This window comes from Pleurodeles waltl, chromosome 3_1 (genome assembly GCF_031143425.1).
Source record: "Pleurodeles waltl isolate 20211129_DDA chromosome 3_1, aPleWal1.hap1.20221129, whole genome shotgun sequence".
NCBI classification, from domain to species: Eukaryota; Metazoa; Chordata; class Amphibia; order Caudata; family Salamandridae; genus Pleurodeles; species Pleurodeles waltl.
In genome coordinates, this window is record NC_090440.1 from 872,779,425 (window position 1) to 872,807,287 (window position 27,863).

The 27,863-nt window shown below is 44.5% G+C and overlaps 1 protein-coding gene across 1 annotated transcript in view; it reads left to right on the plus strand.

The window, feature by feature from the left end:
- Positions 1-27,863, plus strand: part of LOC138284720 (protein argonaute-3) — a 916,780-nt gene that overhangs the window by 97,266 nt on the left and 791,651 nt on the right. Inside the window, exon 2 of the mRNA XM_069223834.1 lies at positions 18,506-18,677. Coding sequence (XP_069079935.1) covers positions 18,506-18,677 — 172 coding nt within the window. The remainder of the gene's footprint in view (positions 1-18,505; positions 18,678-27,863) is intronic.

The following is a 27,863-nucleotide window of genomic DNA, read 5'->3' on the forward strand; positions in this document are numbered from 1 at the left end:
TGTTAAGCTACTTGTAAGTAGCTTTTCTGTGTGCGCTCAAGCTTATCAAATTAGAAGCTTGTACATGTTTCTTTTAAAGGTAAAATTATTATCAAATGGGAAACTATAACAACATTTGTTTTCTGCATAAAGGGAGGGCAATATTGCGTACATAAAGCAATGTAGTACAAGTTTAGCGAGAACACTTTGTGCCATATTGGAGGAACATTCACTGCATTTCATAATCGGAAATCCATCAAATGAACAGCTGGGCCAGCAAATACAGAACTGAGCATTTTCAGGGAACTCCTTAAAAAAAAAAAAAAAAAAAAAAAAAAAAAAAAGAAAGGGGGGTGAGTTCTAGTAGGGATCCTTGAGACCATCAATAGCACAGCATGACAGATTAGGAGGTTTGGTCTGAGCTCCCCATTGTCAAAAGGTAGCCATGAAGGGGTTGCCAGAGTCGAGAGGTTGGGTTCTGTAAAGATGCATAGAATTCGCTAGTGGTGTCAAAAAAGCCAGGCTTTGGTCGTACGAAGTGTCTGTTGCCCCAATGAAATGCAGTTTCACGCTTAGCGAGTAATGAGGCAATGATGGTAAAGCGATGGATAGCTTTAAGGATGTCCTGCACGTATCTCGACAGTGGGTCAGGTGTAAGATCCAAGTCTATCATTTGGATCAGTAGGGAATAGAAACCTGCCAGTAGGGTTCAAAACGGTTGCACAACCATGTTAGAGGGGCAAAGTCAGCCCCAGGTGTGGCATTTGGGGCAGGCAGAGGATGTCTAGGGGTACAGGCACACCAGGAAGCTAGGTGTGACTGACATATGTTCTCTGCAAGAACTTATAATGTAGGAGTTTGTGGCGATGACTGACTGGGTGAGACAAGACATGTTTGGGCGCAACAAGCTGACCATACTTTGTCAGTGAGTGAGCATCCTAGATCGGATTCCCAGGAGCTGCTGAGTTTCTCATCATGCAGGGCAAGGAGGGCAATGCACGTTGTATAGTTTTGAAACCAATTGGCACCTGTCATCAGTGAGGTCAAAGTGGGGGTAACTCAGCAGAAGCCAAAGGGTATGTCAGAATGGTGGCCCAAAGCACACTCTGGATGCGCCGCATAACTAAGTGGTCCATATGATTGGGATTGGGGAACTGGGCCTCGCTAGATATGTCAGTCACATGACCCGCATGGAAGGTATCCCCAAAGGTGTGCAGTGCTTGTCATGTAAGAGTACGTTTTACTATTCTTTTTTTCCAAGTAATCGGTAGCCAGGGATTGGACGCCAACAGTAACAATGTTGAATCAAGGAGGTCACCACCCAGAAGACATACGTTTCCTCCATGCCCAGCTAGTTGTGGTCAGAGGCTGAATGTCCGTGGGGTCCACTAGGAGGAAGGCGGTGGGTGGGGGGGTGTAGGGCGGCCAGCCAAATCAATTGCAGGCTTTGCATGTAGAAGTCAGGCACAGCATGGAACAAGAGGTGGGCCAATTGGCATTGTGCTGCCAAGTAGTATAAAGCTAGTACCTTTGGTTTAATTAATATATGTATATCAAAATTGTAAAGCATGTATTTAAGGTGAAAATATGTGTATTTTTTCTAACTCTTTTTCACAGGCTAATGTTTTGGGGAAAAATTGTTGAACATGGAAAATATATTTAAAGCTGATATAAATGATAAATCATGCGCCGTTAAGAAGCCTTATTATTCAGATTATTACCGTTGTCCCAGGTCTTTGCAGCTATGTCTCTTATGTATTATCACCGATCTAGAGGCATTCTAAATTGATAAAGCCTTTTTTGTTACTGCTAGCAACGCTACCTGATGCACTGAGGTGATCAATGTTAACAATCTTGCATGGGTAGGTCACTAGTCTAATTGTATCTGATATGTTCACTATTACAACACTGATAATATCAGTATCTCATTGTAGTTTTCACTGAACAAAAATAGTTCTCACTACAGAAAACGTTGTAGACCCTTGCCCTATATGGTACACTAAAGTAATATGTGGAGAATGCAACAGAGAGAGCACAGAAAAAAATGATATAGCACTTATTTTGTCTAGACTGTGATTGCATCATCAGCTTGATGGTGGATAGACCACTGATGTGATAGAGGAGCTTCTACAGTTGGAATATGTATTTTTGAGGTGATCATTTTAGGTACTAGGAAAAATGCAGAATTACTTCTATGTTCTGTGCATTTGTACTTAATTTCCACCATTTGTATATTCTTGATGTCTTATTTTCTTTTTTCCTGTTTTTTTGGAGTCTGGGCTTCCTTTTGCGGTCTGGAATTCTTGTTGATAGGTGTCAAAGTGATTTGCTGATGTTGTATTTGGTTGGCTTATGTGTTTTTTATACATGAGTTCTATTGGATAGCTGCTGGCAAGGATAGATTAGATTAGTTTATTGTTTAGTGATGGATTGTAGTAGCTAGTTGATGGGTTGATCATGGTATGTAGCTGTGTATAGAATTTTTGTACATGGATGCGTGTGCCAAAGGACACTTCCCTTGTCTAATTCTTCTGAATTATACAGTTGTGTGACACCTGTCTTTAGGGGTTTGCGTTTTGAAGTATCTTTGTCCATTACTAGCTTTAATTCCTTTCTATCAGTATGCGAGTCTAGTGCGTTAACTTTTTCAGGATTGTTGGTATTTAAATTGATAAGAGGTGTATAGATGTCATTATAACCTATATAGATGTAAATTACTTGTAGTTATGTTGTGCTCATGTTGGTAGGATGGGTACTGTTGTGAGCCTATGCCAAACAGTTTGCTAATAATGTTACATTGAGCCAACTGGATAGCTTGGAGCCGTGTTGTGCACATGATGGTATCTGCTGTTCTTTAGTTTGTACCATTGGTGTGTTGGAGGTGTACTGAAGCTCATTGAATGCCGTGTTGTCCTGTGAATGAGAAGCATAGGAGAGGAAATGCAGTCTCTCCACAGTTAGAAACACAGTTCTTTGCCCAAGTGCACTTACCTCCAAAAGCACAGACGTCTTGCAGCACAGTCTTTCCTATCACCTGAGTAGTGTTAATATTTTTCACAGAAGGTACAAAAAGTTGCACACACAAAAAATAATGTATACCACAAAGGAATCACATGAAGGTACCATATCTTGGGCAAAAACGTCCCTGCAAACCTGCCTAGTACCCATGCGTTACCCATCATTGCCACTACCTATGGCGTCTGGAACAACATGCCTTTAATACCACTAACCATCAAGAAGAGGTTAGGTTCCCTGTGTAATTAAGCTAAAAGAAATGAATTAACCCACTCTTCCTCAGGTGCAATGTAAGTCCAAGGGTTCCCTACTTTGGAAACAAACTTCTCATCCCCATTGACCCATACTTTCCAGGTCTTTATAGACTTCCTCCAATTGGCTTGTGCCCTCTATATTTTTCAAAAGTCTTAATTTCATGCTCTCATCTTCTTTACTATGCAGCCTGCCACAACTTGTCTCTGCACCGCCATGACTTGTGCTCTCTGCTGTATGCCCAGTTGCAGTACCCACAAATGCAGTTAGAATGGAGATTCTCTTCCCTCATGCTCTTGGGAACAAAACAGAATGTGTGGCACGTTTGAAAGTAGTCCTTGAAAGGCGGTCCCCTGGATGAATAGAAGATGTGTTTACAAGAATCAAAATGATCACTGTGTACAAAGATAAACTATGTAATTACATTTATTTTTGTGATGCCATCCTAGGCAAAGGTCACAAATTCCTCTCCTCCAGTGGAGGACTTATAACCTACAATGCGATTTCTCATGCAATCATTTGTTAGCTAGTGGTCCTAATTCGCGAAAATCCTACTCTCTATTCGGCTGTTAACAAGTATGCGTCACCTTCCATCCCAGAACCACTGTTTAACAATTTGGCACTCTTGTCCTATTGCCCACAAACAACAGTAAGGCAAAATGTCTTAGCAGGACAGCTGTGACAAATTCTAATTTAAATTGGGGTGAAGAAGAATTGCCCTTTTTTGTTTGCAGTTTTTTCCAAGTATAAAAATTATTTTGTTTTGTAGATTTCAGTGTAATAAAATTCAAAATATATATATTTAGAAGGCACTATAATTGTTTTTTGAAGTGTTGTTTAAAGGTACAATTAGAAGTGTCTAATCATATTGCTGGACTGCTAAGAGGGTACTAAGAGAATTCTGTTGCAGCTGTCCAGTTTGCTGTGAGCGTGCGAACATTAAGGCTGGATTCTGTATTTTGATATCCAGGGACTGGAAAATATTTTGCTGCTGTGGTTTATTTGAAAGCAATATTTCGGTCTTTGAATGAGTAGCAAAAAAGATGTTTTGATTATCTTTTACGTGCGAGCAAAAATTGGTCTGAATGGGTTGGTAATAATAGTACAATAAAAAAAATGCCTGTTGCTGTTCCAGTAAGGTTCTTCGATGAGGTGGGAAAATAAAATAACTTTTTATTAGCCTCGTTTTAGCTATCCCCATATTTGTGTGGTAAACAGTTTTAGTTTATATTTAAAAAAAATATATATTTTCATGTGTTTAATGTATGTATTTTATACGTTCTTCCTATTTAGACATACTTTACTCCAAATAGATCCTTCTTTTCAGGCGTGGCGTTTTTCCATCTGGGTTATCCAGTCTACTCATCCGAGTGCTGGCTGAAACTGACGCCCACTTCAGGGAGAAACCTTTTCCATAGTTACATTCGGAGTCTAGCGGAAACCGAGCCAGAGATATTCGGTAGTTCGTATGTGGCTTCCATTGCAGAATCCGAATAACATTTATTTGTTACAGTAAAGTGGCAGCGTTCTTAAACTGTCCATTTAATGTAAACGTTATAGTTCACGGCTGTTTAGGGACATGAAGGCTTGTTTCATATGGTTCTTCATGGTTTTGTCCAGGGGTTTTACTAAATGGGTTACATTTGCTTGTGACTTTCCTCGGTTTCTTAGCGTGTTTAATGTATTTAAAGGAAACAAATAGTGTTGGTGTTTTTTACAGATTACATTAGTTTGTGTGAACTTGGTTGTTGACACCCAAGTCGGCAGGCTGCAAACTTAGTTCTCTGGTTATGCACCAACTTTTTCAAAATAACTTTTGTTTAGTATTCAAAGACTTGTATTTTCATTGTGTTCAACTGTGCACGTTATTTAACGAGCCAGAGAGATGCCTGCAGTTTTGCATTATTAATTGTCAAATATATGAATTATTTGACTGTTTGCACTTTGTAGGTTTGGCCTGGAGATAGCTTTGGCTGTTTCGCCAGCGTAACGTTTTCCAAAAAAATCATATTAAAAATGCGCACCTATATTTACAGATATTTTTGGTGCCCCTCTTCCTTAATTTATTTATTGAGCTGTCATTCACATTTTGCTTCTGCCCACAACAGCATGGACATGCGATCGACCCACTTGATTCATTGTCTGGTGCACTGTATCGGACAAAACCAAAGTAAACAGATGATGGACGGAATGAAGAATAAATCAAACATTCACCTACAGTCACAGATCTAGGTTTAATCCATAATTATTTTGCTCAACACGCCACCCCAGTTTGGACCCAGCCATATGCAAATCGGTCTGGATCCTACTCCACATGGGAATAGTACAGCCGGAACTGCCAGGTCAGATCCTCCCTGGAACGGAAACCAACACTCGGGGGACCGGTTTCTGCATTCCGTCCATCATCTGTTATTTCTGCACTGTGTATGACAGTATTTTTCCTAATCACATGCACACACCTTCCTCAAAATGAGTGTATGATATTGATAGTGCTGTGTAGCTACCTGGGTTTCTGACGCCTTTATTTTTGACATGTTTTCAGTTTTATTATATTGTACAGATTGTTATTGCATGTGTTCGCAAAGAATAAATAAAAAGGAAATTGCATGCTTGCCAAATCCAGACAGCAGATAATCAATTTTAGTCCCTTTTGTATTGTAGAGCACAAAGAGCTTAGGGCTATGTGGGTAGTTACTTATGTTCATGTAATGATTTTTGCCTATTTATGAATGAAACATTTATAGTAGAACAGCTTGATCCTTTTTGGATCTTTCAGACGCTTTTTGTATGGTTAGTCATACCGTGCTGTTACAAAGATTGACCGAAATTGGGGTTACTGGTTTGGCTCACGATCTCATTTCTTTCATAAAAGATAGAGAACAGATGGTGGTCTGTGGGGAGTCTTATTCTAAATCCTTTGCTCTCCCATGTAGGGATCCCCAAGGACCATCACTTATTCCCACACTCTTTAATATGTATGTGGCACCACTGAGTTGGTCCACTCCCATGTTTTTGCTACTGTGGCCTATGCCGACAATACACAAATTGTGGTGTCTGTATCAAAAATGTTGAGGAAGTTGCACTTAGATTTAACAGCTACATGAAGGATATCGCATATTGGATGTCCTGTAATGGTCTGAAAGTGAATTCAGGTAAAACTGAAGTATTAGTTTTTGGAAAGAATAACTTACTGGGATCTCTCTTGGTGGCCTCAGGCTTTGGGTTCACCTCCAACCCCAGTTACCAAAGTGAAGAGTCTGGGAGAAACTTTTGCTACTGATTTATCTTTTAGGAAACATACTAGTAAGTTGACATCAATCTGTTTCTTATTGCTCAGATGCCTTAGAACCGTATTACCATTCATCCCTTATTAGATGCAGATATCAGTAGTCATCGCTTTGGTTCTTTTTCGTATTGTCTATTGTAATGCTCTCTACATGGGTATCCGGCAATCAGTACTCTGTAAAATTTAGATGTTGCAGAATGCAGCTGCTCGTTTCCTAAAGAACCTTCTCAAATTTGTGTCGGTGACTAAAGCTTTGAAGTAACTTCACTGGCTTCCTGTGAAAAAGAGGGTGGCTCTTAAGGCTTTGTTTGGCTCATAAAACTTTCTTTCTCACTAAATTTACCCCATGTGCAAATAAAATCATTTGGTACACTCCAACTTGAAAACTGAGATCCTCTACTGCTTTTCTGGTTGCCGTCCCTAGGATAAAGAGCATTTCCTGGGATTTCGTAGCTTTGTGTATACCACCTGTCAGTTGTGAAACAAACTGCCAATTCACCTTAGAAGCCAAGCAAATCGTTTACATTTTTACAAAGCTGTGAACCTGGCTGTTTTCTCAGCAGCTTTAGGTTTCTGGTCAGTCATTATGCCGATTAGACTTTGAGTGCCAAGACAACTTAGGATATTAGGGCGCCTGGAAACTTAAATTCCAATTTAGTAAAATGGCAGTACATTTGGGGCCGAGAGGTGGGGAAGGTGACTGATACTAAGTGGGGTCAACTAACGATTGTACATTACCTGTAATAGCATAATGCACATATTTGTTTTCTTATTTGAAAAAACTGACAGTTAGTTTGCCCAGCATCAGAAGTTGATTAGCATCCAGGTTTTCACAGTCATCAACCCTAGATCTCAAGCTGCGTTAAACATAGCCAAGCAGGTTGATGTTGTACTCAGAGCTGTTGCTGTTCAGAGTGAGTTTTAGACATGAAGTCTTTGACTGTTCTGCATTTGAGGACTGTACATTGAAAATAGTAGTTGGTTCTGGTGTTTCAACTACTCTGATTTAAAATGTACCTCTTAAGTAACCTAGATGGAAGCAATATATGATCTTGTAGGTTGCATAAAAGATAAAGGAGATATGAGCATCCAAATTAGCCAATGAGGGTGGAGGAGAATGGAGTATTTTCTTTGATATTTGTCTTTTTGAGAAAAACATTTATCACACTATTTACACAAGGCTGCAGAAACTTGTGCAACATGTTTCTTCAGTGTAGATGTCAGCTCTATACATTGGCAAAGCCACCATGGCTGTTCCTGTCAGTGTAGGATACATTTGATGAACGGCTCCATCAAACATGACAGTCAGCTGTCAAACTTTTCCAAGTTTTTTTTATTTAAAAAAAAAAAAACTTCCAAAACTATTAAACACCACACCATTTTCTCCCTTGTTGTGGATGTCATTTAGTTTTTTAGTTTTTTTTTTTCCTGTCCGTCACTGCCAGGATACACCTAGCAGTGGCAGACAGTTTAAAAAAAGAAAAAATCAAAAAATCATTGTAAATAAGAGCAGACGTTCAGATGGCTTATCTTCAATGTTTGTCGGAGGAAGGTTATGCAGATGAAGTAAATGTTACTCAGTGCAGACCTGGCAGACTGCCCACCTCTGAATCAGGTGGGCATAATAAGAATTTTGTCAAAGAGGGTGCTCTGTTACCATTGTGACAGAGTACCCTCTCCACCAAACTCAAAATCAGACCCTACATTTTTATAGTGACTTTCATTTTTAAATTTAATAATTTAGTGTTCTAGATATCACCTTTTGGGCCGCTTTAAATTGCTAGACTCAACAGCTTGTATGGTATTGTTTTATGGAAAGCTACATTGCAGAAAATAACCTTTGTATTTTGTTTTTGAAGAAACCTCCTTAAAACGTTGCATTTTAATTGAACAATTATTCTTAATCATTCATAAACTGTATAAGTTAAAAGATGTTTGTACACAATTCACTACATTTGATACAATGTAGCTATTATGGGGTTTAAAGATTGCGTAAGTTTGCACTCTTGATTTACTAAAGACACTTTAACAAAGTTTGACTTTTGGCTAATGATGTGAGATGAGGAACCATCTTAGATATCCTTGTGTTAGTTTTAGGAATTAAAATACCTCAAAGTTGCATACTTTTTAGAAAATATTTCAATGTTTTCTTATGCTCTGTTCATAGTATGTTTTAGGATGCTACTATCTAAATTATCTTTAGGTGTGTACCTCAGGAGGACACTCAGAGTGTTGAAGGTGAAAAAGGAAGAGAGGTTTGCTTTTTTTTCAAGGTGTTAACCACTTCGCTGCCAGGCCTCCCCCCACCCCTTCAGGTGCCAAGCCTTTTTTTGGCTGTTTTGGGCAGTTCACACTTAGGCCCTCATAACTTTTTGTCCACATAAGCAACCTATGCCAAATTTGCGTCCTTTTTTTCCAACATCCTGGGGATTCTAGAGGTACCCAGACTTTGTGGGTTCCCATGAAGGAGACCAAGATATTAGCCAAAATACAGCTAATGCAATGGCATCAACAAAGGGTTTGCGGTGCAAAAAATCCTCATCTTCCCAGCTTTCAGGAACAGGCAGACTTGAATCAGAAAACCCAATTTTTCAACATAATTTTGGCATTTTACTGGGACATACCCATTTAAAAAAAATGTTGTGCTTTCAGCCTGCTTCCAGTTAGTGACAGAAATGGGTGTGAAACCAGTGGTGGATCCCAGAAAGCTAAATATTTCTGAAAAGTAGACAAAATACTGAATTCAGCAAGGGGTGATTTGTGTAGATCCTACAGAAAATAACAGCTGAAATAAAAAAATAAATATTGAAATTGAAGTGAAAAAAACAGCAGTTTTTCTCCACGTTTTACACTGTAACATTTTACTGCGATGTCAGATTTTTGAAAGCAATATACCGTTACTTCTGCTGGACTTTTCTGTTTGCGGGTATATATAGGGTTTGTAGGTTCATCAAGAACCCTAGGTACCCAGAACCAATAAATGAGCTGCACCTTGCAATGGGTTTTCATTCTATACCAGGTATGCAGAAACTCATTTGCTGAAATATAAAGAGTGAAAAATATGTATCAAGAAAACCTTTCTATTTCCAAAATGGGCACAAGATAAGGTGTTGAGAAGCAGTGGTTATTTGCACATCTCTGAATTCCGGGGTGCCCATACTAGCATGTAAATTACAGGGCATTTCTCAAATAGATGTCTTTTTTACACACTGTCCTACATTTTGAAGGAAAAAATGTAGAGAAAGACAAGGGGCAATAACACTTGTTTTGCTATTCTGTGTTCCCCTAAGTCTCACAATAAAAATGGTACCTCACTTGCGTGGGTAGGCCTAATGCTCACGACCGGAAACGCAACATGGACACATAACATTTTTACATTGAAATCTGATGGGTTTTTTGCAAAGTGCCTAGCTGAAGATTTTGTTCTCTAGCTCAGCCGGCACCTAGGGAAACCTACCAAACCTGCGCATTTCTGAAAACTAGACACCTAGGGGAATCCAGGATGGGGTGACTTGTGGGGTCTCACCAGGTTCTGTTTCCCAGAATCCTTTGCAAACCTCAAAATTTGGCCAAAAAAAACATATTTTCCTCACATTTCGGTGACAGAAAGTTCTGGAATCTGAGAGAAGACACAAATTTCCTTCCACCCAGCGTTCCCCCAAGTCTCCTGATAAAAATGGTACCTCCCTTGTGTGGGTAGCCCTAGCGCCCGCGACAGGAAATGCCCCAAAACACAACGTGAGCACATCACATTTTCCCAAAGAAAACAAACCTGTTTTTTTGCAAAGTGCCTAGCTGTGGATTTTGGCCTCTAGCTCAGCCAGCACCTAGGGGAATCCAAGATGGGGTGACTTGTGGGGCTCTCGCCAGGTTCTGTTTCCCAGAATCCTTTGCAAACCTCAAAATTTGGCCAAAAAAAACATATTTTCCTCACATTTTGGTGACCGAAAGTTCTGGAATCTGAGAGGACCCACACATTTCCTTCCACTTAGCATTCCCCCAAGTCTCCCAATAAAAATGGTACCTCACTTTTGTGGGTAGGCTTAGTGCCCGCGAAAGGAAATGCCCCAAAACACTATCTGGACACCTCAAAATTATAAAATACAAAACTACCTTTTTTTGTGGGAGGGGGCAACTGCGTTTTTGGTCTTGGGCTCAGCAGCCATCTATGGAAACCTACCAAACCCAGACATTTCTGAAAACTAGACACCCGAGGGAGTCCACGGAGGTGTAACTTGCAAGGATCCCCCAATGTTTTCTTACCCAGAATCCTCAGCAAACCTCAAATTTGGCTAAAAGATTACATTTTTCCCACATTTCTGTGGACCGGGACAAATTTCCTACTACCCAATGTTCCCCTCAGTCTCCCGGTAAAAATGATACCTCTCTTGTGTAGGTGGGCCAGGTGCCTGTGACAGGGAAGAGACAAAAGCATGTTGAAATGGAAGGGGAACCACAGCGGGTCCATAAGGGCAGTTTGAAAAAAAAAAAAATACATTTTTAGGCTGACAAGTACAGCAGAATCTTTATCGGTACAGTAGAGACAATGCTGGGTGGTAGGAATTTTGTGGATTCCTGCAGATTCTGGAAGGTTCCATCACAAAAATGTGGGGAAAATGTGTGATTTCCCAAAAAGTTGGAGGTTTGCAGGGCATTGTGGGTAAGAAAATGGTGTGGGGTGCATGTGAAGTACACCACCCTGGAATCAACCAGATGTTTAGTTTTCGGCTGTGTCTAGGTCTTGTGGATTTTTCTACATGGCTGCGTCCAAAAAGTGCAGCCCTCACCATGGGACGATTTTGAGAGTTAGTCAAGCTCTCATGGCCCAAACCTAAAACTAAAACCTAAAATAACCAAATGTCCTCTTGTTTGCTGTGGGATAAGATGCTTTAGTGTGCGAGGGGAGAGCTGAAAGACTGTTACCCCCTTCAGTTAGGGTGGGGGCATAACCAGGCCCATACCGGTTGCTAGCCAACACCCCACTATTTAAAAAAAAAAAAAAAAAAAATATATTATTCCCTGGCATCTAGTAGACTTTCTGCCTCCGGGGTGTGGATCGGGGGTAATTGCCCAATATGCCCACTGGTGGGCAGAACAACTTTGGCCCAATTTATTTGGGGTGGGGGTATGGCCATACCCTTACCCTCTTATTTTGGAGAAAAAAATCTTCCCTGGTCTCTGTTGGGCTTTCTGTCCCCCTTGGGAGCAGATGGGCCTTCCAAAAATAGGCCGATCTGCCCCCGATGATGACCAACAGTAATGTGCCCCCATGGGGAGCGACCCTTGCCCAAGGGGCTGCCCCCCTAAACAAAACACACACATACACACACGTAGTACCCACAGTAGTGGGGGCAGATTACCTTTCCAGCCCTGCCCTGGGGGGTGTCCTCGGGAGTGCCCCCTAGGGCCTATACCAGGACGTAGTGGTTATTGCCTTGGCGCCTGAGCGCCTCGCCACCGGATTTAACCACTACATCCTTGGCAGGGAAGTGGTTAAAGACTGATCTTCTGGCCCCTTCCTGCCATCTTGACCAAGGGAACAATTTGTGCCTCTCGAGAAGGGGTTAAAGACTGATCTTCTGATGGATACAACTACCTGTGGATTCCTCACCTAATGAATACTCCCATGGCGCCAGCATTCGACGGAAATCTTCTTACTAGTCTCTGCACGTCGACGAGGACGTCACTCTAGCCCACGCGACGCCGTCTGACGTCATACAGGCAATAAGAGGTCCTCGCCGACGTGCCGATGACAGTTCCCTTTTTTCCGTGCATTCGAAACGGTTATCTTCGAGGGAGCTACTGTTACCTTCGTGGTTACAGTGTATTGTCTGCTGCGTAGTCTTCTCTGCGGTAATAATGTCTCAGAGGAAGTCGGGTTTCAAGCCCTGTCGAGAGTGTGGGGGCAAGATGTCAGTTACAGATCCTCACTCCGACTGTCTATGGTGTTTGAGCTCCGACCACGACGTCTCGACTTGCGATTCATGTCAACACATGAATCCGAAGGCCCTCAAAGAGCGTGAGGCCAAGTTATTCATGGCAAAGTCAAAGAAGAAGGAGAAACATCATAAGAAGTCTTCTTCGCCAAGGTCTCACCGGCGTCATCGAGACTCCCGGCGCCGTAGAGACTCACAACGTCATTCCAGCAAGGAGTCTCGTTCGAGGTCACCTTCGGCTCGGCGTCGGAGGACTTGGGAGGTCAGCCCCACGGTCACGCCGCATCCATCGACGCCGTTGCCCTCTCCGGCGTCACCGACTTCGCCTGGTCAGGCGTCGGTGATTGAGGTGGTGCAGCCTCTTGTGTTTTCTCCGGCGTCGCAGACGTCGAGGCCGGCGTCGGGGTCGCCCTCGATCCAGGCACCCCAGTATCCGGCTTTTCCCACTCCTGGAGCCGATGTACCGCGTTTCTTAATGCGATGTATACCATCTTTCAGCAGATGGCTCCAGGAGCTGCTCCGGCTGGTCCTTCGGGGCCCTTGGCCTTTTCGTTGGGTGATCCTGCGCCTCTTCGGCCGGCACCCTTTATGCCCTTTCTCCCTTTTGGGAATGTGGGCTCGGCGCCGGTGCCGGCGTCGGTGGCCGCTCCGGTGGCTTCGGATGTTTCGGCCCCGGAGGTTGCCCTTCCGCCGAAGTCAGGATTTTGCCCTGTGACTCCGGTTGGTCCATCGGCTCCAAGACCTCGTCCTCCGGCTCCTACCTCGGCGCCGAAGCTGCCTGTGGCGCCGGACGCGGCGTCAGATGCTTCTGGAGATCGGCGCCGTTCTTCGACGTCGGCGGAGGCCATGTCGACTCCGCGTATCGAGGAGAGACTTCATTCGAGGAGGCGTGCTCTCCGTCTTTTAGAAGAACAGGATTACCAGCGAGTCTTAGAAGAGGGAGAGATTGAGGACTCTGGAGACAGACTACATGGTCTGGATACAGCCAGTGGGCTGGACACTTCCCCTGAGTGGGACCTTTCATCTCCAGGGGAATATACGGAGGAGGCTGCTTCCTTTCATGCTGTGGTGAGGAAGGCAGCAAGCTTTTTGGACCTGCCTTTGCCGGTGGCAGAGGCGAAGCAGAATTTGCTGACAGAGGTATTGCATCCGGCCTCTGCTGCAGCTGAGCCTCTCTTGCCATTTAATGAGGCTTTGCTGGATCCGGTGTTGGAGGTGTGGAAGAAGCCGGTGTCTTCCTCGGCCGTTCATAGGGCTGTGGCCAGGAGGTATCGAGCTGCACCATCTGACCCTGGCTTTCTCTCTAGACACCCTACGCCGGAGAGCTTGGTGGTGCAAGCCTCCTGTTCCTCAAAGTCAGCGCCTGGTTTCTTCCCGACGGTGCCTGGAGACAGAGACTCCAAGAAACTGGATGCGCAGTCCAAGAAAATATGTTCGTCATGCAGTTTGGCGTTGAAGGCCACCAACGCAACGTGCATTCTGGGGAGGTACATCCATGCTCTGATGGATGATATTTCGTCTTCATTTACGGAGCTCCCCCAGGGTCTCTTGGATGTGGTCTCGGACGCCCAGGCTGCCGCGACCCAGATTATCCAGTCTGGGCTGGACACGACCGACTCGGTGGCCAGGGCGATGGGCACGGCTGTGGTGGCAAGAAGACAGGCCTGGCTCCGAAACTCAGGGTTTTCTGCGGATGTGCAGTCGACCCTGCTGGACCTCCCGTTTGATGGGGACAGACTGTTTGGAGCCAAGGCAGATTCGGCCTTGGAACGATTTAAGGAGAGCAGAGCCACAGCCAAATCGTTAGGACTGCAAGCTCCTTCTTCCTCTGCCTCTTCTAGATTTTTCTGGAGGTTTCGGGGATTTGGGCGTGGCTCTTCTTCCTCTTCCTTTCGGGGGAGGTTCCAGCAACCCGCCTCTTCCCTCCCCTATAGGTCATTTAGAGGGAGGGGGAGGGGTGGGGCCCGTACCAGAGGAGCCTCTCAACAGCACTCTGCCTCTTCCTCGTCCTCTGGAGGGGTGCAGCAGGGGAAGCAGCCTTAGGCTTCCACCGTTTCCCACTCACTCCTCTCCTGTAGGGGGAAGATTACAGTATTTTCTCCACAAGTGGAAGTCTATCACAACGGACACTTGGGTTCTCGGCATTGTGGGGAAAGGCTACGCCCTTCCCTTTCGGGAGTTCCCGCCCCTCATCCCGCCCGCCCATCTTATTGTTCAGAAGAACACCTCCTGTTGCTAGAACAGGAGGTTCAAGTCCTCCTTTCAAAGGGCGCAGTAGAGTTGGTCCCAGAGCAGGAAAAGGGTCGAGGTTGTTACTCAAGATACTTCCTGATTCCCAAAAAGGATGGTCAGTTGAGACCAATCCTGGATCTGAGGATCTTGAATTGGTTCCTCAAACAGGAAAAGTTCAAGATGCTGACCCTAGCACAGGTGCTTTTGGCGTTGAACAAGGAAGATTGGATGGTGTCTGTCGACTTGCAGGATGCTTACTTTCATATCCCGATACTCAAGTCGCACAGGAAGTATCTCCGGTTTGTGGTAGGGTCGCAGCACTATCAGTTTGCGGTCCTCCCGTTTGGTCTTACTTCAGCACCTCGAGTCTTCACAAAGGTGATGTCAGTGGTTGCGGCGGAGCTCAGAAGGAAGGGGATAGCAGTATTCCCTTACTTGGACGACTGGTTGATCAAAGCCAAGTCCCCAGAGCTTGTGTCGCATCATCTGCAGTCAACAACCCAGTTGTTGTTCGACCTGGGCTTTTCGGTGAACGTGCCCAAATCTCACCTGGAGCCCTCTCAGCGCCTCCTGTTCATAGGGGCAGTACTAGATACAACATTGGGTCGAGCCTTTCCTCCGCCTCAGCGGATTCAAGATATTCAGGAATTGGTTCCAATGTTTCGAAATGGAGCGGTAGTTCCAGTCCTCAAGGTCCTTCGTCTGCTCGGTCTGTTCGCCTCCTGCATTCTGTTGGTCACGCATCCTCGCTGGCACATGAGGGCTCTTCAGTGGTGCCTCCGAAGGCAGTGGTCTCAACACAAGGGAGATTTAGAAGGTACTGTCAAGATCTCCAGAGATGCTGCTGTGGAATTGAAGTGGTGGATTGCGGGCAACAATCTTTCACAGGGAAAGCCGTTCGCGCAGTCGCCACCAGTGGCCACGGTCATAACGGATGCTTCCACCCTAGGATGGGGAGCTCATCTGGGGGATCTGGAGATCAAAGGGCTTTGGTCTCCAGAGGAACAGGTGTTTCATATCAATCTGTTGGAGTTACGGGCTGTACGTCTGGCTCTCAAGGCCTTCCTCCCATCCCTTCGTGGTCAGTCGGTACAGGTCCTGACGGACAATACTACCACGATGTGGTACATAAACAAACAGGGAGGAGTAGGGTCGTACCTTCTCTGCAGAGAAGCTCTTCGGCTATGGTCCTGGGCAAAGGACCATCAGATTTGCTTGGTGGCAAATCATCTGGCCGGGGTCTTGAATGTACGTGCGGACAGTCTCAGTCGCCAATTCTCGGCAGACCACGAGTGGCGTCTCCATCCAGATCAGGTCTGTCTAATCTTCCAGATATGGGGGTTTCCTCGGATAGATCTGTTTGCCACTCTAGAGAACGCGCATTGCCCGTTATTCTGCAGCCTCCAGTATCCGATGCAGGGAGCGTTGGGGGACGCGTTTCAGATAACCTGGTGCGACCAGTTGCTTTACGCGTTTCCCCCCATACCCTTGATTCCTCGAGTGTTGAGGAAAATTTGCCAAGACCGGGCCCGAGTCATCTTAATAGCTCCGGATTGGCCAAGGAGGGTATGGTACTCCGACCTTCTCCAACTCTCACTGTGCCCTCCGCTCCGTCTCCCTCTCAGGGCAGACCTCCTCTCGCAGTCGCAGGGGCAGGTTTTACACCCCAACCTCCAGAGTCTGCACCTACATGCTTGGAGATTGAACGGGGCAACCTGAGTTCCTTCTCTCTCCCGCCTGATGTAGTGGATGTTATCTTAGCGGCCAGGCGACACTCCACCAAATCTATCTACGCTAATAGGTGGTCTAAATTTGTTATGTGGTGTGGAGAGAGACAGATTGATCCCTTACATGCTCATCTGTCACATGTTTTGTCTTTTGCACTGTCTCTAGCGCAGAAAGGTTGTGCAGTGGCTACCATTAAGGGTTATTTGTCGGCCTTGTCAGCCTTCATTTGTCTTCCAGACCAACCATCGTTATTTAAATCCCCTATTGTTCTCAGATTCTTGAAAGGTCTTCTGAATCAATATCCTCCAAAACCATTCATTATGCCTCAATGGGATTTGTCCTTGGTCCTGACTTTCCTTATGGGGTCCCCTTTTGAGCCTATGCATTCTTGCCCCTTAAGGTATTTGGTTATTAAAACAGTATTCCTGGTAGCTATAACATCTGCAAGGAGAGTGAGTGAGTTGCAGGCCTTATCGGTTAAACCCCCTTATATAACGTTTTATGGGGATAAGGTGGTGTTGAGGACCAAGGCTGCTTTCCTTCCGAAGGTTGTTTCACCCTTCCATTTGGCTCAGACAATCACTTTGTCCACGTTTTATCCTCCGCCTCATCCTTCAAAGGAGTAAGAAAGACTACATCGCCTGGACCCAAAAAGGGCGTTGAGCTTCTATATCGACAGAATGAAGGATATCAGGCTGGAGGATCAGCTGTTTGTCGGATACGTGGGCAAGAGGAGAGGAAAGGCAGTCCACAAGAGAACACTCTCCAGGTGGGTTGTTCTTTGCATTAAAATCTGTTACTCTTTGGCAAAGAAGGATCCGCCTGAGGGCATTAGAGCTCACTCCACCAGAGCTAAGTCGGCCTCTTCGGCCTTGGCCAGGGGTGTTCCTGTGGTCGACATCTGCAAGGCCGCAACTTGGTCGTCCCTTCACACTTTTGTGAAACATTACTGTTTGGACTCTGAGGTCAGAAGGGACGGTCATTTTGCACGGTCAGTGCTGCAGGATTTCTTGGTTTGACCATTTAGGCACCCACCGCCGGGCGTGGTACTGCTTTGGGACTCTATTCATTAGGTGAGGAATCCACAGGTAGTTGTATCCATCAGAAGAACGAGTTACTTACCTTCGGTAACGATTTTTCTGGTGGATACATTAGCTACCTCTGGATTCCTCACGGTCCCACCCGCCTCCCCGTTGCCTTTTTGGTCTCTCCAAGCAATCCTTGAGTGTGCTCCTTTTGGTCTTCAAAGTTGCAATACATTTTGCATATATGATATTTGTATATATGTGTATATTTATATATAAATCTATATATATTGTGTATATACATGATTCGTATGTATAAATATATTTATTTGTTTAAAAAAAAAAAAAAAAAAAAAAAAGGTTATATTAAATCTACAGCTATTTTATTGCAATGTTGTGTGATTTACAATATTAAGAGATGTTGCTTTGCTCTTTCATTACATTGGGTTATTATTATTCTCATGCACGTAAAAAATGTTGGTACTGTCATCGGCACGTCGGCGAGGACCTCTTATTGCCTGTATGACGTCAGACGGCGTCGCATGGGCTAGAGTGACGTCCTCGTCGACGTGCAGAGACTAGTAAGAAGATTTCCGTCGAATGCTGGCGCCATGGGAGTATTCATTAGGTGAGGAATCCACAGCTAGCTAATGTATCCACCAGAAAAATCGTTACCGAAGGTAAGTAACTCGTTCTTCTGGCCCCTTCATGCCATCTTGACCAAGGGAACAATTTGTGCCTCTCGACATGGCTTAGCTAGAAAATTACAGGTTGGTTACTAGCTGGTGGCTCAAAAATGTTGTGTGAATCAGAGACTTGAAAGTTAGTCTTTTCTACTCATGGTCGCTAAACATTGCATGAGAATTATTTTGAGTGAATGCTGTACATTCTCACTTTGTGTGCTTGATGAGGTTAGATGCCCAAGCTGTGCCACCTGTATTGTTTATGTAAGACAAGAAGTACATGATATTATTTCGGTCTTGTGTGTCTATAAATATGGGGCAGCATCATGAGCAACCATTTTGAAAAACAGTTTTTCTTTCTCTTTTCAGGACCCATTGGGGCACAGCCCTTGTTCCTGGTGCCCAGGCGGCCTGGTTATGGCACCATGGGGAAGGCCATCAAACTACTGGCCAACTGCTTCCAAGTTGAAATTCCAAAGATTGATGTCTACCTCTACGAGGTGGATATTAAACCAGACAAGTGCCCTCGGAGAGTTAACAGGTAAACCCTCAGGAGCACATTTCATCAGTTTTGGATTGTATGTGCATTTGAGAGCAAATCGGCTGACACTAGTTGTTCTTATTTAAATCTTCTTTTTGCCTTTCTTTATTAAGAAATTCTGTGCAAATCACAAGGATTAGTAAAATTACATTAATCAAATTATAGTAATAGCAAATGCTGTTCTGTAATAATTTTACAGCTGATTAACTTCTTTGTCTTCCAAGATCTATTAGATCTCTCACTATGACATCAAAATATTCTTTTACTCTTATCTTGGTATGAAATTGTTGTTTACAAAGCCATCTGATATTCCTCTTCTCTGAAAATTTAAAACCTACCTTTTTTCTGAGTTGTCGTTTGAGCTATGCATTTAAACAAACTGACTTGTGCTGTGCCTTAAACCCAAAGGCAATATTTTATGTTTGAGCAGCATATACATATTTTATGTATGAATAGCACACGGATAGTACATTATCTGTGGTACTGTCATTTAAGCACAAGAGCCCACTCCCCAACAAAAATCGAACATTTGTGTTTGGGGTGGGGGTGGGGGCTCGGTCTTCTGAGACTGAGAACATATACCATCCCCATTCTAGCTTGCAAATATATCTCATAATAGATTTATTTTTACCTATATGGTTGACCAAAATGTACTAGAATACATTACTTTAAATGTCATGTATGCTATATTTAAAATTCAAATCAAACATTAACATGCATTTGCAATGCAATAGGTCTCACGTTTACTCGAGTTAAAGCTAATAGCGTTGTAGACTCTTAACCGGACTTTTCTTGCCACATAAACTGAAAAGTAAAACAGTTTCACATAAGCGAGCCGAGGGCCGCCATTAGCGCAAAGCAAACACACAAAAGAAAACATAAGTGGGCTTGCAGTGAAACGTATCGGCAAAAGTGCAATTATCCATGTAACCGCCAAAAGTATAATTATCCATGTAACAGAGTCGATGTCATGCAAAGCGCTCAACTACTGCCGAGCGAGATCACGCTGCCTATGAACTAAAGAGATAGAGAAAAAGTAGTCCAGACACCATACAGAAAACATGGAGCCTCGTATGTTTTCAGTATTTGGCTGGTGCGCTCGAGGCTGGCTAAAAACCTGAAAAGGCTTGACGTATGCATGCCTTTCACTAGTGAAACCAAGCGGATTGAAAAAGACAAGCCGACAAACCAACCAAACTGATGGGCAGGACATGGGCGTGATTACAAGCCTGTAGAAAGATAACAACAGGGACGGAGCGCTTGGCACCCAACCCTAAAAAGGAGTCCAAAATTTGTGTTCAAAATTCAGATGCACTATTCACAATGTATTTTCTTTAATACATGTGTCCACATTCATTATACAGCCACACTTGGAAAAACTGTGCCTGCCCAAATAATGGTTATAAAGGATTGGCCTTTATCATTCTTTTATTAATCTGTGTTTTCACTAGCTACGCAAATGATTTCTTGAGTTCATCTCCCAATTGGTATTGCAGCTACAATGGTTATTTGGAGCCCAATCATTTGTAGGCCTCATTTATGAAGACAATAAGTTTTTTTGTTTTTTTTTGGTGTTTTTTTAATTTATTTATTTTTTAAATAAAGTTGGATTACTATGGTGCACTTCCCGTACCTTGGTGTTGGAGAGATCTGAATCGTTCATCATTCTGTGATGGTTTTTTGTGTTAGAAGTTTTTATTAGCATTTTTATCATAGTCAACAGTACAATTCTGATGTAGTATCGGAACACAGTACAACTCAATAATTAGCATCAACTGTATACCCTTCCCCCCCTTTCCATATTGGTATTGCAGCCACAGTGGTTTGGAGCCTAGTAATTTGTAGGCGTCATTAATGAAGACTACGTTTTTTTTTTTAATAACAAAGTACGATTACTATGGTGCACTTCCCATACCTTGGTGTTGGAGAGATCTGAATCGTTGATCATTCTGTGATAGTTTTTTGTATTATAAGTTTTATTAGCATTTTTATCAGAGTCAACAGTACTATTCTGACGTAGTATCGGAACACAGTACAATTCAACAATTAGCATCAATTGTACAACCCCCTCCCCCTCCTTTCAGGCTTTAATAATCAAAAGTTATGTCTATGCACTATATACCAAAAAGCATCATAAGGAATCAGACAACTCTTACTTAATCACATCAGCGAGCCATGTTTGACATAAACCGCCTGCCTGTCCTCAGACTGTCCATGCAATTGTCAGTGAGCTATAGCTGCACACATATCTATGGAGGCAGTGTCCGGGGGATCTAATAACTCTGTGAGCATTGCTGCCCAGTCCTGTAAGTCGTTTGCTAGTTTGTTTCTGCGTGATTTGCCCATATGACTGTCTTCTGCATTCTCCCGTTCTGCCATATCTTTTAACTAATCTGATACCTTGGGCGCAATTGGGGACATCCAGTGAATGACAGTTCTACGTTTGGCCAAGACCAGGCTCTGAAGGAGGAACCTCCTACTAAGCTTCCTCTTTCTTCTAACCGTGAGGTATCCCAACAAACATCGTCCTAGATCTCTAGGGAGAGACCATCATGTGACCACACTCAGGGATTTAAGGACCGCCCCCCAAAGGTTAGCTAGCTTTGAATAGGAAGTCCACTCCTTGTCCGGAGTGGGCGGGGGGGAGGTCAGGGGGAGGGTGGCATGTTGAGGACCGCGCCGGGTATATAGCATGCAGTATGTATTGGGGTGAGATAAACCTGAAGCACCACATGATACTGTAGTAACTTAAAACTTGCATTTGTGGAAGTGGTCTTCACCCCCTTGTGGATTCGCTCCCAATCCTTAGCTGAGAGTGGCGTATCTAGCACTTCCTGCCATTTGTCATGTGCTGGTAACTTGACCAGGTGTGTGTGTGTGTGTGTGTGTGTGTGTGTGTGTGTGTGTCCAAAACAACTTCTCCTACAAAAGGAGTACGCCGTGCTCCTTTGGCTTACAGCAAAGCCACTTTATTTTAAAATGCGGAAACAAATGTTCATTCTTTTCCTGACGCGTTACGGCTAATGAAGTAGGCCTTAATCATAGGTGTATAGTTCCTCCAATTTGAAAGTGACCACATGGTAAAACAGACCACCCATATATCCTGTGGCCTTAAAGTCACAAGGTCCATTTGCAGTCTCTATACAACGCATTTGATCCTTACGTACAGCATTAAGCTTTGCCAGAGTAGTGTCAATTTGTTATGTTTCAAAATACTCTACAGATAGCTGGCTCTTTGTTCCATTGCCACGTATTCAAACAGTAGTATGCTTTATTTATATCCATTTCAAAATACACTGCTGTTCTTCCTTTAGATTCATGTTTCGAGCATGCGTTTAAGCTTGCTGTAAATTAATCAATTAGCCTTCTAATTGGCCATCTTCTTTCAGTGCCTTACGACGCATTCAGTCCACACGTAATCATTTGACATTTCCTTTGCAGTGAAAAAATTCAACTTCAAAAGTACTCTGCATATAATTGTCTTCATGCAGTTTTCCCAATTTCAAACAACAGTATCTGTTTGTCACATTTTCAAAACATACTCCGGCTGTTCCTTAACCCCTTCGCTGCCAGGCCTTTTCCCCCTCCTGTGCCAGGCCTTTTTTTGGCTTTTTGGGGCAGTTCGTGCTTAGTCCCTCATATCTTTTTGTCCACATAAGCTAGCCAAGCCAAATTTGCGTCCTTTTTTTCCAACATCCTAGGGTTTCTAGAGCTACCCAGACTTTGTGGGTTCCACTGAAGGAGGCCAAGAAATTAACCAAAATACAGTGAAAATTTCGTTTTTTAAAGAAAAAAATGGAAAAAAGTGGCTGCAGAAGAAGGCTTGTGTTTTTTCCCCTGAAAATGGCATCAACAAAGGGTTTGCGGTGCTAAAATCACTAGCTTCCCAGCTTTCAGGAACAGGCAGACTTGAATCAGAAAACCCAATTTTTCAACACAAATTTGGCATTTTACTGGGACATACCCCATTGTTACGATTTTTGTGCTTTCAGCCTCCTTCCAGTCAGTGACCGAAATGGGCGTGAAACCAATGCTGGATCCCAGAAACCTAAACATTTCTGAAAAGTAGACAACATTCTGAATTCAGCAAGGGGTAATTTGTGTAGATCCTATAAGGGTTTCCTACAGAAAATAACAACTGGAAAAAAATAATATTGAAATTGAGGTGAAGAAAACAGCAATTTTTCTCTACGTTTTACTCTTTGTAACTTTTCCTACAATGTCAGATTTTTTAAAGCAGGAATATACCGTTACGTCTGCTGGACTCTTCTGGTTGCTGGGATATATAGGGCTTGTAGGTTCATCAAGAACCCTAGGTAACCAGAGCCAATAAATGAGTTGCACACTGCAGTGGGTTTTCATTCTATACCGGGTATACAGCAATTCATTTGCTGAAATATAAAGAGTGAAAAATAGCTATCAAGAAAACCTTTGTATTTCCAAAATGGGCACAAGATAAGGTGTTGAGGAGCAGTGGTTATTTGCACATCTCTAAATTCCGGGGTGACCATACTAGCATGTGAATTACAGGGCATTTCTCAAATAGACGTCTTTTTTACACACTCTCTTATAATTGGAAGGAAAAAATGTAGAGAAAGACAAGGGGCAATAACACTTGTTTTGCTATTCTATGTTCCCCCAAGTCTCCTGATAAAAATGATACCTCACTTGTGTGGGTAGGCCTAGCGCCCTCGACAGGAAATGCCCCAAAACACAACGTGGACACATCGCAATTTGTGACATGATACAGAGGTGTTTTTTGCAAAGTGCCTACCTGTAGAGTTTGGCCTCTAGCTCAGCCGGCACCTAGGGAAACCTACCAAACCTGTGCATTTGTGAAAACTAGAGACCTAGGGGAATCCAAGATGGGGTGACTTGTGGGGCTCTGACCAGGTTCTGTTACCCAGAGTCCTTTGCAAACCTCAAAATTTGGCTAAAAAAACACATTTTCCTCACATTTCGGTGACAGAAAGTTCTGGATTCTGAGAGGAGCCACAAATTTCCTTCCACCCAGCATTCCCCCAAGTCTCCCGATAAAAATGGTACCTCACTTGTGTGGGTTGGCCTAGCGCCCACGAAAGGAAATGGCCCAAAACACAACATGGACACATCACATTTTTTCACAGAAAACAGAGGTGTTTTTTGCAAAGTACCTACCTGTGGATTTTGGCCTCTAGCTCAGCTGGCCCCAGGGGGGGCAGAAATGGCCTAAAATAAATTTGCCCCCCTCACCCCACAACCCCCCCATGGGAGCAACCCTTGCCTACGGGGCCGCTCCCCTTGCGTGACATTGGCGCAAAAACAAATCCCCGGTCCTTAGTGGTTTCTGCCCCCTTGGGGGCAGATTGACCTAAAATCGGCCGATCTGCCCCCAAGGGGGGCAGAAATGGTCTAAATACAATTTGCCCCCCAGGGGAGCGACCCTTGCCTAATGGGTCGCTCCCTATCTCTAAAAAAACAAACAAAGAAAAAAAAACACAAATAAAAATGATCCCTGGTGCCTAGAGGTTTCTGCCCCATCGGCCTAATAAAAGGCTTTGAATAATGATAAAATAATTTTAGCAGCCTTACAATTTATCATTTTTGGCACTATGATTAATTTCAGATGAATTGGCTGATACATAGATTTGAATTCTACTAGTGTAAAACGGATTAACATGATTGTTTTCATGTAATATTGTGGTGAAAGATGAGGCATGCCAGTTGTAAATATGGTGGGGCCAAGGGAGAGGAGGATTTGATAATGTTACCATAAATAATAATAATGTGTTGCCAAATGCCTGTATTTTGATACCAGATGAGGACCTTACAACAAAGAAGAGAGGGAATTGAATCCATAAGGCATCAAACAGTAGAGAAGTGTAATAGGATAAATCATAATTATAGGGTCTGTAGGAAGTTGGCTCTGTATGTGCTATTTCAAAGTAAGGAATAGCATGCACAGAGTCCAAGGGTTCCCCTTAGAGGTAAAATAGTGGTAAAAATAGATAATACTAATGCTCTATTTTGTGGTAGTGTGGTCGAGCAGTAGGCTTATCCAAGGAGTAGTGTTAAGCATTTGTTGTACATACACATAGACAATAAATGAGGTACACACACTCAGAGACAAATCCAGCCAATAGGTTTTTATATAGAAAAATATCTTTTCTTAGTTTATTTTAAGAACCACAGGTTCAAATTCTACATATAATATCTCATTCGAAAGGTATTGCAGGTAAGTACTTTAGGAACTTCAAATCATCAAAATTGCATGTATACTTTTCAAGTTATTGACAAATAGCTGTTTTAAAAGTGGACACTTAGTGCAATTTTCACAGTTCCTAGGGGAGGTAAGTTTTGATTAGTTTTACCAGGTAAGTAAGACACTTACAGGGTTCAGTTCTTGGTCCAAGGTAGCCCACCGTTGGGGGTTCAGAGCAACCCCAAAGTCACCACACCAGCAGCTCCGGGCCGGTCAGGTGCAGAGTTCAAAGTGGTGCCCAAAACACATAGGCTAGAATGGAGAGAAGGGGGTGCCCCGGTTCCGGTCTGCTTGCAGGTAAGTACCCGCGTCTTCGGAGGGCAGACCAGGGGGGTTTTGTAGGGCACCGGGGGGGACACGAGTCCACACAGAAATTTCACCCTCAGCGGCGCGGGGGCGGCCGGGTGCAGTGTAGAAACAAGCGTCGGGTTCGCAATGTTAGTCTATGAGAGATCTCGGGATCTCTTCAGCGCTGCAGGCAGGCAAGGGGGGGATTCCTCGGGGAAACCTCCACTTGGGCAAGGGAGAGGGACTCCTGGGGGTCACTTCTCCAGTGAAAGTCCGGTCCTTCAGGTCCTGGGGGCTGCGGGTGCAGGGTCTCTCCCAGGCGTCGGGACTTTAGGTTCAAAGAGTCGCGGTCAGGGGAAGCCTCGGGATTCCCTCTGCAGGCGGCGCTGTGGGGGCTCAGGGGGGACAGGTTTTGGTACTCACAGTATCAGAGTAGTCCTGGGGTCCCTCCTGAGGTGTTGGATCGCCACCAGCCGAGTCGGGGTCGCCGGGTGCAGTGTTGCAAGTCTCACGCTTCTTGCGGGGAGCTTGCAGGGTTCTTTAAAGCTGCTGGAAACAAAGTTGCAGCTTTTCTTGGAGCAGGTCCGCTGTCCTCGGGAGTTTCTTGTCTTTTCGAAGCAGGGGCAGTCCTCAGAGGATGTCGAGGTCGCTGGTCCCTTTGGAAGGCGTCGCTGGAGCAGGATCTTTGGAAGGCAGGAGACAGGCCGGTGAGTTTCTGGAGCCAAGGCAGTTGTCGTCTTCTGGTCTTCCGCTGCAGGGGTTTTCAGCTAGGCAGTCCTTCTTCTTGTAGTTGCAGGAATCTAATTTTCTAGGGTTCAGGGTAGCCCTTAAATACTAAATTTAAGGGCGTGTTTAGGTCTGGGGGGTTAGTAGCCAATGGCTACTAGCCCTGAGGGTGGGTACACCCTCTTTGTGCCTCCTCCCAAGGGGAGGGGGTCACAATCCTAACCCTATTGGGGGAATCCTCCATCTGCAAGATGGAGGATTTCTAAAAGTTAGAGTCACCTCAGCTCAGGACACCTTAGGGGCTGTCCTGACTGGCCAGTGACTCCTCCTTGTTATTCTCATTATTTTCTCCGGCCTTGCCGCCAAAAGTGGGGCCTGGCCGGAGGGGGCGGGCAACTCCACTAGCTGGAGTGTCCTGCTGGGTTGGCACAAAGGAGGTGAGCCTTTGAGGCTCACCGCCAGGTGTGACAATTCCTGCCTGGGGGAGGTGTTAGCATCTCCACCCAGTGCAGGCTTTGTTACTGGCCTCAGAGTGACAAAGGCACTCTCCCCATGGGGCCAGCAACATGTCTCGGTTTGTGGCAGGCTGCTAAAACTAGTCAGCCTACACAGATAGTCGGTTAAGTTTCAGGGGGCACCTCTAAGGTGCCCTCTGGGGTGTATTTTACAATAAAATGTACACTGGCATCAGTGTGCATTTATTGTGCTGAGAAGTTTGATACCAAACTTCCCAGTTTTCAGTGTAGCCATTATGGTGCTGTGGAGTTCGTGTAAAACAGACTCCCAGATCATATACTCTTATGGCTACCCTGCACTTACAATGTCTAAGGTTTTGCTTAGACACTGTAGGGGCACAGTGCTCATGCACTGGTACCCTCACCTATGGTATAGTGCACCCTGCCTTAGGGCTGTAAGGCCTGCTAGAGGGGTGTCTTACCTATACTGCATAGGCAGTGAGAGGCTGGCATGGCACCCTGAGGGGAGTGCCATGTCGACTTACTCATTTTGTTCTCACCAGCACACACAGGCTTGTAAGCAGTGTGTCTGTGCTGAGTGAGGGGTCTCTAGGGTGGCATAATACATGCTACAGCCCTTAGAGACCTTCCCTGGCATCAGGGCCCTTGGTACCAGAGGTACCAGTTACAAGGGACTTATCTGGATGCCAGGGTGTGCCAATTGTGGAAACAATGGTACATTTTAGGTGAAAGAACACTGGTGCTGGGGCCTGGTTAGCAGGGTCCCAGCACACTTCTCAGTCAAGTCAGCATCAGTATCAGGCAAAAAGTGGGGGGTAACTGCAACAGGGAGCCATTTCTTTACACAAGCCCCCCCCAGCCCACAGGCCAGGAGACTCAGCCAACGCTGGAAGAGTCTTCCTAGTCTGTCAGGCGAGGAAGAGTAGAGGAAATGGCTGGTTTGTTGCAGGGCCTACTCTGCCTTACATCCTCCTGTTCAGGTCATTCCCTCTGGGGAACTGACCCACTTCCACAGTGATAGGACCTAGTCTGAACTGCCTCTTGTCTGTGCTTTTTATGTCTTCACCCATTCTCTCTATTTTGAGGTCAGAGGTATCCACCTCTGCTAATCTTATCTTAGCCAGGGTCACCCCTAGCTTACCCAAAGAGGTTACCCAGAGCTGGAGTAACCCCACCATGACCAACAGGGTCAGGGGGCCTAACTTGTTATTTGGCATGGGGTCAGACCACCAGGCCAAGGATAGTGCAGCCATAAAGGCCAACACCCAGCAGAGGCCACTGACAGCTGTCAGTGCCCAGAACCACACCTTTAGCTCTTCACCTACAAGGGAAGGGGCTAAGTTACAGGCTTCTTTGGGTTCAGGGTGCCTGTCTGCTGTATTAGAGTGGGGGGTCACCACATCTTGTAGTAAACACCCTTCTTCCACTCTTTCTTCTGTTAGCTGAGGAGCCACC